General features: G+C 34.5%; 1 protein-coding gene across 4 annotated transcripts in view; it reads right to left on the bottom strand.

The window, feature by feature from the left end:
- The window catches only part of SEL1L2 (SEL1L2 adaptor subunit of ERAD E3 ligase), a 113436-nt gene that overhangs the window by 26505 nt on the left and 72913 nt on the right, over nt 1-14018 (bottom strand). For 3 of the 4 annotated variants that reach the window (XM_032351439.1, XM_032351438.1, XM_032351440.1), the window contains 5 exons: nt 7567-7620; nt 7059-7118; nt 6887-6968; nt 5405-5559; nt 4650-4706 (listed from right to left, as the gene is read on the bottom strand). In XM_032351439.1, the coding sequence (XP_032207330.1) occupies nt 4650-4706; nt 5405-5559; nt 6887-6968; nt 7059-7118; nt 7567-7620 (408 nt within the window). The remainder of the gene's footprint in view (nt 1-4649; nt 4707-5404; nt 5560-6886; nt 6969-7058; nt 7119-7566; nt 7621-14018) is intronic. The other variant, XM_032351441.1, reaches the window with a different exon arrangement.

Here is a 14018-nt window from a genome sequence, read left to right on the forward strand (position 1 = left end):
GGAAATATTTCTGGAATGAATGCATGAGGGAGTGGATGAAAGGGTAAGTTTATAAATCTCTAAAACAAGAGGACTGGATTTTAAGCTTTATAGTCCTTTATAACTTTCATACTATGATCTGTGAAATAATTTCCACTGTCCAGTTTCAGAATTTGGCTCTCAAAATATTTGGCAATAGAAAATTCTGGGAAAAAATTGTCACTCTGAGAAGCTATATTTGAACTGTTGAAAGAAAACAAGCAAATAAGAATCAGAAGAAAATAAGAACCCTAGAGTTTTCCCCATCTTTCAATATAATGATCCCATAAAGACCAAAGGAATTGATGCTTTCTCTAATTTCCCCTTTTACACCCTTCTACTCTCATGGTTTACTTAGCATTTCAGTTCTCTTTTACTTGTCTTTAAATGAACCTGCCTTTAGTGTTATTGCTTTAACTGTATGAACATTTACTAAACACTATGTTAAAGTTAAAAGTATCATGCAATCTAATTTGATGAGTCCTTGCTCTGAAACACTTAAGTATCCATCTATCCATCAATCCATCAATCCTCCATCTACCCATCCATGTGTCTACTCATCCATCCATCCATCCATCCATCTACTGTGGTCTGGATATTTGTGTGCTTTCAAAATTCAAATTTTTGAAGGCCTGATACCCAAGGTGATGGTATTAGGAGGTGGGCCTTTGGAAGGTGACCGGCACCAAGCCTTCATGAATGGGATTAGTGCCTTTATAAAAGAGGCCTTAGAGAGCTAGCTCTTTCTTTCTGTTACGTGAGGATACAATGAGAAGTCCATAAATTAGAAGAGGGCCCTATCCAACCATGCTGGCACTCTGATCTCAAACTTCTAGCCTCCAAAATGTGAGAAATAAGTTTCTGTTGTTTATCAGACACCCAGACTATGGTATTTTTGTTACAGCAGCTAAAACAGACTAAGACACATCCATCCTTCCTTCAAATACTTACTGAGTACCTACTGTCGTGTTTTACTGATTCTAGGATGTAACCCCCACACACACTTAACCAGGACACTTCTTACTATCAATGGCATCATATAATTTATATTGGCAATGTTTTTCTTTCTCAGTAGAATATAAAGTGTCTTATAATTGATGGAATCTTAGATAGGATGAAATATAGTATGTCCCAGGCATTATGTGAAGTGAAATTTTATTATTTAAACACATATGTTCTTACAACGAACATAATTTTTCATTGGTTCAAGAAAATTCCTAGGTTTAATCAGTTTGTAATATTTCCTCTAGAATGAAATGCCAAGAAAATGTATTATTAAAAATAAATTTATGAATACTTTTTTTTATCTCAAAATATGTAAATCAACCTGAAAAGGGATGATATTAGCTCTTGTCTTTTTAATGGGTGTTAGAGTAGACAAAGCAGTTGCCCTTACATATCTGATATAATGCCTCTTCTAGGTTTAATTTAATTATCCCATATCCACTTTAATAATATGCACCCAAATACCCAGTTTTCCTAATCCAATTCACTCTGAGCCTGTATAAATTTAGGAATGCAAATTACATTAAAATGTATGTGTAGAAATTTAAGATAATGTAATCAAGGATTGCATACACAATATTTTTCAGTAATTAAGAATTTGGTAGTGGGGGAGCGAGAGGTGAAAATGTTGCCTATAGTGACAACTCAGGAGAGAGATTAATTTAATCAAACAGTGAGGAGGGGAAAAAAAGCCAACTAGTTATTTCCTGGTATTTTAATACTTTGTTGGGCAGTAAACTGGGCATTACTTACAATTATAAATAATTGTAATAATTATAAAATTATAATTGTAATATTATAAAATTATAATTATAAATAATAATTACTTACAATTACATTAATAATTTTCTTCGGTGGATTGAAGCATTAGCATACTGGCTCAAGTGGTAGTTCTCAGACTGAGGACCAACATATAATGTTTACAATGCTATCATTCATTCATTCACAAAATACCAAGTACCTAATATGTACTATCAGAGTATAGGATACATAGGAATGAGCAAGACAGACAAGAGCTTACATTCCACTGTTGGAAGATAGTAAACAAGATCAATATAATTCAGGGGGTGATATGGGAAAAGGAAAACAAAAACTGTGATAGGATAAGTGGTGGAGAGTAGAGTTGATCAAGAAAGTCCTCTCTAAGGAGGTAAGTCTTGGAAGATGAGAGACCAGCCATGGGAAGAGCTATAGTAACAGCCTTTTAGAAATTGGGTTTATCCTTTTAATTTCTCTCACTCCCATGCCACTTCAAGTTGATCCTGGTACAGCTAAGCTGTGGGAAGGTGCAACGACCAAAATACTTTACAGTTGTGCCTATTAAGGGAAGTCCTTTTTCCTGTCCCTTCAATGTTGGCTGGCCTTGTAAATTGCTTTGGCCAGAAGAATGTGGTAGAAGTGATTTGTGAGTTCCAACTCTCGGCCTTAAGAGACTTTTGCGCTTGTCTTCTAAGATTCCTGGGCCGCCATGTGAAAAGCATGGGCATAGCTGGCTGAAAGCAGGGAGCATATGGAGAGAACTCATAGATGAGGTCATCACAAACCAGTCAACCCTGGCCAAGACTCTACAGATGCATGAACAAGTCTAGTCAAGATTGGTTGAGCCTGGCTGGACCAGAAGAATTACTCACCTGAGCCCAGCCAAAACTGCTGACCTGGTAAAATCATGAATTAAATAACTGGTGGTTGTTTTAAGCCATATAATTTGGGGAGTGGTTTAGGATGCAGCCTAAACTAACCCATACATAATCAGTCTTAAGGTTTGAAATCTTGACTGGAACCCTCCATGCAGGTTTGGGTTTATTAGGTTAAGGAAAGCTGGAAGGACAACCCCCTGGCATGTGTTGAACCTCGCTGATGGTTCTGGAATTAAACCAGACTTTTGGCAATCTGGATGGGAAGCACGGAGCCCAAGCTGACCACTTGGAAGTCAGAGCTAAAGAAACCCAATTACATCATTCCTTCTTTTTGTTTTATAAATGAGGAAACTAGATTTTAGAGGCTGTATACTATCCCCCCTACTGCCACAACCCCCAGGTTAAGAGGAAGTAAGCTTTGATGGAAGAATGCTGAAGCCCAAGTTTCACATTCTGATTCTTAACAACATTGCTACTCAGCTGTGATACTTTAAACAATTTACTTCATCCCTCCAGAATCAGCTCCTCATCTGTAAGATAGAGATAATAAACCCTCTATGAATGAGCCCATCGGAGAGCCTGACTGGGCTCCTTGGTGTCGCCCAAGTGTCTGGCTGTTGCCACTACAACACCAGAATCCTTCACCACCAGCCCTGGGATTATACCTCGTTCTCCTCTGGAGGCAGCTTCCATCTGGTGTTCATAATGGCTGGAGCTGCCCTGGAGTATTTAGCTTTGTAGCGCTTTTATGTACTCTGCGAAGATTGATGGGTATTCCCTACAGCTGAGGTTTGGGTGCCTTCATACCCAACAGAATTTCATGCTATGGAAAACGGGTAATTGTTCCCAGTTTATGCATCTGTTATTTAACACAAGAAACTCATTGCAGGCTGAAATATGACACAGGAGGAATATTGTGAATCTAGAATGTCCCATCAAAGAAGCTAGAACCTTGGTTATGATGAGGATTAATAAAATCTTAAGGCCTTCAGTTGCGCTGTCTTAAGATGCATGTGCTTATTTCAATTGCTACCTGTTTTATCACATTTTATGAAATTAACTTTGACATTTAGCCAATGTGTACTCTATCTCATATAAAACACAAGTTACACTCATAAAAACAATATAAAGTGAAATGAACAGTAACAACAGATTATTCTTTTATGTAACCACCTGATTAAAGTAGTTATTTCTATTGCTTAGCCTTTGGGACTATGTTGAAATAGGGTATGTGTTCCTTGGAGACAGTGAGCATGTGGCTCCTATAAAATGACAGGGACTGGAAAACCATCTTTTATAAAGAATCCCAGTTACTTCCTCATATCTGGGGAGATCTATGGCCTTGAAACCATAGTTAGACTCTAGACAAGACCTTATCCCCTGGCTCTGGTATCTTACTGAGATCTTGTATAGGTTAAGCTTATTTGCTCTTTCCTCCACTATAAATTTGAATTGTTAATTAGTCTTCTAACCTCACTGGGATAAGGTAAGGTTAAGCAAAATGACTGAAAGGAGCTTGGCAAATTTATAAAGATGTTTAATAATACTTCTAATTATATTTTAGACAGTCTGACCCTTAGCAAGAAACTCCCAGGTGGAGTCTCCACAGCTGGCTTTTGGGAATGGGTGTGTCCAAGGCTGGCAGGTGAGGGTATCTACTTCACCTCACCCCAGTTAGGGAGGGAAGAGGCTAGGTTCAAAGGGAACATGGAAACTCCCTGGACCCAAATGCTCTTTCAGGACCCAAATGCTTCCTGGACCCAAATGCCTCTACTCCTTAGTATTTAGAGGTAGGTAGGAAAAGAACTTCCTATAGTGAACTTTGTTCTTCCTCAAAAGCTAGAAAGCTGATCTGACCAAGGGTGTAGCAATGGGCTCTCCCCCAGCAACTTTTCCATGCCCCCTTCCTCTCTCTTTGCCTCCCTCACCCCATCCTCCGTCACCACTCTCCTCCCTACCCCACATGACTGAATCCTGAGACTGACTTACATAGTAATCCTGATCCAGACCTTTTCTCCCAATTAGATGTAACTGTCCAAGAGATACCTAGAAATGAAAAATTTTGAAAATTATTTAGTAATAGTATTAATTTGAATGAAGAAAATAAGTCAATTATACCACAATTTGAAAAATAAATGAATAAAAAGGGTGAAAAAAGTGAAAAATGAATTTACTTGGTGATTTTATTATAGTACACTGTTTCAGTTTGATGCAGTTGGCATGTCTAAAAAAGAAGCAGAAGAAAACATTCTAGGCTGTATCTTTTATTGGGTAATTGATTGATGCTGGGCATCTGGCTTCCTTAGTGGCAGGAAGCTGGCCTGCTACTGTACAGCAACTCCTGGAAACATAAGCCTAGCAGCCTTTACTCTTAGCTCTCAAAATGTCACACAAATGCTGTCCCATTCCCATTCTCAAAGACATAACACTTCTGAATGCTGGTGAAGAGTTTATTCATATTCAACTCAACACGGGATGGTGTTTTTTTCCTAAACATAATACTTAGGTTTTTTACAAGTAAAATTTCTAGGAGTAAATGCAAAAGGAAAAATTGCCATTACTATGACAGGTGGCTCTCCCATAGGCTATAGAAGCTGTAAGTAGCAGGGAACAAGAAAAGAGGAGCAGATGTCTTTTCTTGTTCACATTCGGGTTGGAGCATTGTTAACGCTTTTAGGACTCAGACTACCAAACCCCTTGTAATTGGCATGTTCTAAAAATCCAGATTTGTTTGTATACATTACTTGTATCTGAACATCTCCTCTTTCTGCCAAAAATTTATAGTATTGGTATATGTCCCAATCCAAAATCTCACTGTTAGAACTCAGATTTTCAGGTCTCTCAGTTAGTCTCACTTTTTCCACTGGAATACCTTCACTTTTTTCCAATTTGTCAGCAACTGTGAACAGATACAAACCAGAGAATAGCCAGACTATACAAGGTTGCAGGAGATAACAGTCAACTTAGAGAAAACACTGTTAGGCCGTTTCTACTTAAATTGTGCAGAGATCTGGTCTACTAATAGAAAAAGGACATCCACCTTTAGGAGATAGAAATTTACTGATTTTTATTTATTTGGTTCTGAGAAAAGTGCAAGAAACCTCATTATTTTTTGCAATCCTTACAAAAATTGTATCAACATTTATCAGAACCTCCTGAACAGCTTGGCCAAGCTGGCTCAAGGAAAGAAGACAGATGTTAGGAACAGACAACTGACCTCTACTATCACTAACATTTTCCAAGATTAAAATGACAATATAAGAATAATAATTGTTCCCTAATTACTTATGAATACTCTAAAAATAAATATAAAGATAAATATGTTTGAATAAATCTAACAGAGTATGAAGTTTGAAATATATGTATTTTAATATATACCAGATATATATTGAAATATATTGAATATGGATATTTCATATTTAATATGAAATTTCAACATATTGAAAATGAATATATTGAATATATAATATATTGAAAATATATATTGAAATACATGTAGTAATTCCAATTTCATTAAGCATATGAAATGATCTTGTTATGTATAACATGTTACATTAAAAAGCAGTTATTTTTCTCTTTTCTTCCTCAGATCCTAATAATACCAAAGATGTGTATTTAGATACTATTCTGACTATAGAAATTAACCATATGGACCTTATCTTATTCACTTATTGGAAGACTTTTATTTAAAAATCTATTATATAGCCTGATTCAGTGGTATGTAAGATGAAATGTTACATATGAATTTGAAAATGGTTCTAGAAACATGTATTAATCTCATGCTCTATTTTTTGTAGACAAAGGATAGTGCAATAGAATAATGATTACTTGAATTGTTCTCAAGGGCAATGTTCTCTAAGCATATATATCTTAGGTCAATTTCTTTGGGAATTTTTAACAGACCATCCCATATTCTAAGTGTTAGAATTAGAAAAATTGTTTAATATTTATTGATGCTCTATTCAAATTCTCAGTTGAAGGAAAGTACAGCACAAGAACATAGGGATGTATTCTAACAAAAATAAAAGATGAGTACATCCTTTTAAAGCCTTTGAAAAGTAACTATTAAGAAATTAGAAAACTCTACATTGTATTAAAAGAATTATAACAAATGTTAAGAACATAGACTTTTAATACTTTCATAAGTATACCAACTGGCATTGATTTATTCTTCTAATTGCTCAGTAAGTCTATTTATCTTAAAATAAATTATGTGAATTACTTACTAAAATCTGCCACCTTCTTGTAATGATTTAGGGCAACTTCACAATTCTGTAGAACATTGATTCCTGACAAATATCTGTACCCCTAAAACACAGGCATATATATTCTTAATATTCTGACAGTATTGTATTTATAATGCACCTATTTAGACCCAAGAATGTTTAATTTACATACCAAAATCATCTGGGACATCATGCTTCCTCCAGCACTTCCAAAGGTGTAATATATTAGTGCCTAAAGTTAAAAAAAAAAAATCTATATCTACATCCACCATCTAGATTTGAAGCTCAAACCAATCATTGCTTTTCTATTCTTAACCTAGCAATGAAACTTGTACTACTCCAAAATAAATTCTAAATTTTGACCTCTTAATCTGTAAAAATGGCTGACATTTTTGGAGGGCTTAGTGAGTTCTGGAGTCTTTGAAAAGACACTGAACATGATATTTCATTTAATTATCACAGAAAACCTATGAAGTAGATATTCCCTATCTATCTTGGCAAACCTAAAATATGGGACATTAAGAAACTGATGGTATTTTAACCTTAAACTTCTGACTATTGAGCTGGTGCTTTTAACCACCACTCTCAAGTGAGCTCCTTTACGTAAAGAGGAGACTTCAATAGGTCTCTTTTTAAAAAAAAATTCAGTTTTGTTCCAGAAAAAAATAGAATGACCTTACCTTGGCTTGATTGTATTCCATTCCTATTCCATAAGAAGACAAAAATCCTAATGCCTAAAGCCCAAAAGAAAAGGAAAACTAAATAAATCCATCTACTTCATAATTATTCTTATTTACATTGGTTAAAGATATTTTCAATGTTGGCTCCATAATAATTTGTATTGTTGGTTTATTTCTTATCCTATGACAAAATGCCTTTTTTCACTTTTGTTTAGGCTGTAAGAATTTGGAAAAGGCAATAGTAGGAGTTTTATACAATACATGTGAAAAAAGGCTAACATTTACTGACCTTTAGCACAAACTATAATAATAAAACATTAGAAACCAATGCTTTTATATGCTTTCCATTCTTTGGTAATGGAAAACACTTTTTTCCTTCAATATTTTTGAATTTAAATTTGAATATTTCCTTCATATTTTTAAAAGAAAATATGATAATCATTGAACAGTACATCTAAAACTAATGATGTACTATATGTTGACTAATGGAGTTTAAATTAGAAAAAAAAGAAAATATGATAGATATTTTAAAAATTCAAACAGGAAGAACTATACTGAATTAAAGTGAAAGTCTGACCACATAGCAAGATGGTGGAATAGGCAGCCTCAGATCTTTTTCCCCTATAGAGACATTGACTTAGCAACAATATATAGTCCAAAAAGTCTTTAGAAACCAGTTAAGAAATAGTAGTAACTCAGAGAAACTCAATGCAGAGAAAGAGCAATCCATTGAAACATATAAGAAAAGCCATTTTATTTAACCTGCAATTGTTCCTTCCCTAAGCCAGCACAGCTCAGTGTGATCAGGAGAAAAAGTCCAGTTCAGGGCTTTTCTTTTGGGAGGGAAAGGGAAGAGAGGAACTTAGGTTCAATGTCCAGCTTTTGGAAGGACAGCCATGGGGCTGATTTCTGTCTTGTCTGACTCAGAGCACTAATGAAGAATCAGTATAATTTGGATTCTAGGGCAGGAGTGGGGGTGGGGCGAGAGCAGAGGAGGAGGTCGCTGAGAACAAAAGAGAGCTCAGCCACTTGTTGCAACACTGGAGAATTTGTAGTATACCACAGATAGAAGCCAGAAAACTTGGCACACTCAGCAGAGAGTGCCCAACTTGTAGCTTTTCCCTTGGAAGGGAAAGAAAAGACTGGAATTGGGGCCCAATGTTCTAGCTTTTGGGAAACAGCTCAAAAGACTGGTTTCTATCTCATCTGACTTGGAGAACCGACAGAACTGGAATGCTTTAGATGCTTGGGGTCACTGAGGAGAAAAGGGAATTTAGGAGCTTGCTATAACACCAGAGAACCTGTAGTATCATAAACAGACACTAAAGAAAGCAAAAAACTATAAGCTCCTGAAAAAGACCAAAAAAATCTCTCTAACTGGGAAATTACAAACTCAAGCTCAGGGAAGACTCACATCCCAGAAATGATTTGAGAGTCCCCCAGAATCTCTAACTATGCTGATTGGTGAAAGGCTATGTAGCCAATCTGTAAAGATGGAGAGGTGGCTATATTTTCAAATGCATACCCACGGCAAAAACTTACAAAGCACATGAAGAAACAGGTAAATATGGGCCAAAGAAACAAAATAAATTGAAAAAAATTCAAGCTGAAAGAAATGGAGATGTAGAAATTACCATACAAAAAATTCAAAATAGCTCAAAATAAAAAAAGAAAGCACATATAAGCAACGAACCAAGATCAGGAAAAGGATGCATAAATAGAATGAGAGTATCAACAAAGAGATAGAAGAAGAAAGAAAAAAGGAAAGAAAGAAAGGAAGGGAGAGAGAAAGAAAGCCTCCTTTTAAAAACTGTGGAGCTGAAGAACACAATAACTGAATTGAAAATCACTAGAGGGATTCAAAAGTAGACTTAATCAAGCACAAGAAAGAATTAATAAACCCAAACACAGTCATTTGAAATTACAGAGTGGAACAAAAAGAATAAAGAAAAGTGAAAAAAAAAATCTAAAGAGACTTATGGGAAACCATCAATTGGACCAATATATACATTATAAGAGCCACAGAAGAAGAGTGAAGGAAAAAAGGGTAGAGACCATATTTTAAGAAATAGTGACTGAAAATTTCCCAAATCTGAGGAAGGAAATGGGTAATCAAATTCAAGAAGTTCAATAAACTTCAACTAGGATGAATTCAAAGAAGCCCACCGCAAGACAGACTGTAATCAAACTGTTAAAAGTCAATCTTCAAAGTAGCAAGAGAAAAGGGACTCATCATGCAAAAGAAAGCTCCCATAAGTTTATGAGCAGCTATTTCAGCAGAAACATTACAAGCCAGGGGGAATTGGCACTTAATATATCCAGAATGCTGAAATGAAACAGCTGTCAAACAAGAATACTTTATCTGGCAAAACTGACCTATAATAATGATGGAGAATAAAAGCCTTCTCAGATAAGCAAAAGCTGAGGTGGCTCATCACCACTAGACCTACCTTATAAAAACTGTTAACAGAAGTCCCTCAAGTTAAAAAAAGAAAAGATGTTAGACAGCCGCACAAAAATATACAAAAATATTGAGCCCTCTGGTAAAGATAAATACATTGACAAATACAGAATCCTGTAGTATTGTAATGGTGGTACAAAAATAATTTTTAATTCTGGTATAGAATTTAAAAGAATAAAGCATAAAAGATAGCTATAACTAAAAATGTTAATGGATACAAAATATAAAAAGTTATAATTTGGGTCACTGATAACATAAAATGAGGGAAGAAAACAGTGTTGTGACTGCAGTTAAGTTGATAACAGTTTAAAACAGATTGTTTTAACTAGAAGATCTTTTACGTAATTTCCGTGGTAACTACAAGGAAAATATGTATAGAAGATGCAGAAAAGAAAATAAGAAAGGAATCAAAGCATGCCACTATCAAATAACAAATACATAAATAAATAATTTAAAAAGGGACCAAGAGGGGAAAAGAGGAACAAAACAACCACAAGACAAGTAAAACAATCAATAAAATGGCAACAGTAAGTCTTTCTTAGTCAGTAATTACTCTAAATATAAATGGATTAAACCCTTCCAATTAAAAGACAGAATGACTGAACTGATTAAAAAAAAAAAAAAAAAAGACCACATCCAACTAACCGATGTCCACAAGAGACTTTAGAACTAAGGATACATACAGGCTTAAATTATTCCATGCAAATTTAACAAAAAGAGCAAGAGATGACCATAATTACATGGGACAAAAATAGACTTTAAGTCAGAAAATGTCTCAAGAGACAAAGAAGGGCGTTATATGATAATAGGATCTATTCACCAGGAAGATATAACCATTATAAACATATATGCATGTAATGGTGCAGCACCCAAACACATGAAGCAAACATTTACAGAACTGAAAGGAGAAATAGTAACACAATAGTAATAGGAGATTTTAATGACCCATTTTCAGTAATGGATAGAACAACCTGACAGAAACTCAATGAAGAAATAGAGGAATTAAACAACACCATAGACTAAATAGACTTAACAGACATAGAAAACTCCATCCAACAATAGCAGAAAGCATATTCTTTTTAAGAACGCATATTGGGGTCCCTGGGTGACTCAGTGGGTTAAAACCTCTGCCTTCAGCTCAGGTCACGATCCCAGAGTCCTGGGATCGAGCCCCGCATAGGGCTCTCTGCTCAGCAGTAAGCCTGCTTTCTCCTCTCTCTGCCTGTCTCTCTGTCTACTTGTGATCTCTGTCTGTCAAATAAATAAATAAAGTCTTAAAAAAACACAAGAACACATAGAACATTTTCCAGGATAGACCATATGTTAGTCACAAAACACGTATTAATACATTAAGAAGATTAAAATTATACTAAGTATCTTCTCTGAACACAATGGAATGAAACTAGAAATCAGTAACAAAAAGAACAATGGAAAATTCACAAATATATGGAAATTAAGCATCATACTCTTGAACTATCAATGGACCAAGGAAAAAATCACAAAGAAATTTAGAAAATATCTTGTGGTAAATGAAAATTAAAATGCAACATACCAAAACTTATGAGATGCAGCCAAAACAGTACTAAGAGGAAGTCTATAGACATACATGTGTACCTTAAAGAAAGATCTCAAATCAACAACGTAATATTACATCTCAAAAAAACAGAAAAAGAAGAAAAAATTAAGCCCAAAGTTAGTAGAAGGAAGGACATAAAGATTAAAGAAAAAAAATAAAGAATTGAAAAAAATATATATAAACACATGCTACAACATGAATGAACTTTCAGGACATTAAACTAGGTGAAATGGGCCAGTCACAAAAAGACAAAAACTGCATGAGTTCACTTATAGAAGGTTTCTAAAGTAGCTAAACTCTTAGAAACAGAAAATAAAATGAAGGTTGCTAAGGGCTAGGGAGAGGGAGAAAAAAAGAATTGTTTAATGGGTATACAGTTTCAGATTTGTTAGATTAAAAAGTTCTGGAGATATGTTGTGCAATGATGCACATATGGTTAACACCACTCTACAGTACATGTAGTAGTTTTTTAAAAACCCATTCCTTATTGATTTGGAATTCCTTTGTTACAATATAAAAAATTTTCATATATTAATGGACCTAAGTTTAGACTTTCTAGTTCCTTGATTTTCAATGGACTATATAATAATGTAAATATATTATTGCATTTTTCATTATGTTGACATTTGCATTAATGATGCAAAGCAAAGGTAAGCAAAACTGTGGGCATATTAGCATGAATCAAGGAAGTACACCAAACTGCCATTCATATTGTTATTGTATTCTTTTTTTTTTTTAAAGATTTTATTTATTTATTTGACAGAGAGAGAGAGAGAGCTGGAGAGGGAACACATGCAGGGGGAATGGGAGAGGGAGAGAAGCAGGCTTCCCGCTGAGCGGGGAGCCAGATGCTGGGCCCCAGGATCATGACCTTAGCTGAAGGCAGAAGCTTAACGACTGAGCCACCCAGGCACTCCTGTTATCGTATTTCATACCACACATTCACAGCAAAACTAAAAATAATAGTATCCCTTAAGAATGTTCTTGATTAAAAAAAAAAACAATGTCCTTGATGAAGCAGTAAAAGCATTATTTTTGTTAAGTCTCAACTCTTGAATAAATGTCTTCTTATATGGAAAGAGGGCATAAAATACTTCCAATAGTGAAATAAGTTGGTTGTTTCAAGGAAATGCTTGAAATTCTTGTTTGAGTTGCAAGCTGAAATAGTCACTTTTTTCATGGAACATTATCTTTACTTCAAGGAACAATGGCTCAGCTATGTTCATTTAGACTGGCAGACATTTTCTTGAAAATGGACAGTTAACCTGTCATCAATAAAAACTATTAAGTACTGTCACCAAAGATAAATTCAAGCTTTGAAGCAAAAGTCAGAATGTTGGAAAACTTATACCTCCTATCATGTATACCTTAAAATCTGCTCAACACCCTAGCACTTTGGCTTTTCACAATGGTGGTATTAACAAATGTGATTTCAAGATTGTATAATGCAGTATATCAAATTTGGAAGACTTGCATAGCTTAGTGAACTGATATTTTCTAAATAACCAATGCATGATGTTAAAAAATCTGTTTAGGTTAAAAAAAAGTTCCATTCAAAATACAAGATAGACCAGTTGATTTTAATGTAACAGAACATAAAAAGGTCATTATGTAATTTCAGATTCCACACTGCATATAATCTTTAAGAAGTCATCACTTTGAGCTTTAGTGTAGAACCGAAGAAGAATATCTATAATTACCTGAAAAAGTTGTTAAAATACTCTTAACATTTTCTAGGTTTAGTTTCTTTTGCTATTTCTTTTTTTCTTTTATTTTTTTGAGATATGTATTTAGGTTTCTTATTTATTAAAACATTTAAAGCTGTATATTTTCCTCTACATGTGGCTTTAGCCATTCCTTAACTTTTATATGTAGTGTTATCATCATTGTGTTCTTAATATGTCATTTCAGTTTCTATTTTATCTTTGCTATTTGCTAAAAATTAGGAGACTCTTGAAAATTTTTAAAAAATTTTTATTGAAATTTTATAGCTGAATTTTAAGCTATCTTTTTATCAGTAATTTTCAGTTTTACTGCTTCTAGTCAAAGAATGTAGTATCATTTCTATTTTTTAAAGTGAATTAACTTTTTTTCTTTCTGTGACAATTTTTTGAAAATAACTGTAAATTTTTTGCTTTTAAATTTTGTTTGATATGATCTTCCATATAAAATCTTGCATGTGGATGTTGTCAGGGTATGTGGTTTTCATTGTTGTTGTTTTGTCTGCCTGGATTCTCTTTGTAAAACCATTTTCCTTCCATTCTGATTCATTCAGTTCTATGAAGCACCTCACCGCTTTCTGAATCTAGAGGGTCACATGACACAGGCTCAATCAATCAGATTACTATGCTTTTCCTGGATGCGGTGATTGATTCAGGGTGGTCTTGTGATCTAACCCAACACTTTTGCTGAATC

The sequence above is a fragment of the Mustela erminea genome, chromosome 7 (genome assembly GCF_009829155.1).
Source record: "Mustela erminea isolate mMusErm1 chromosome 7, mMusErm1.Pri, whole genome shotgun sequence".
Taxonomy (NCBI): Eukaryota; Metazoa; Chordata; class Mammalia; order Carnivora; family Mustelidae; genus Mustela; species Mustela erminea.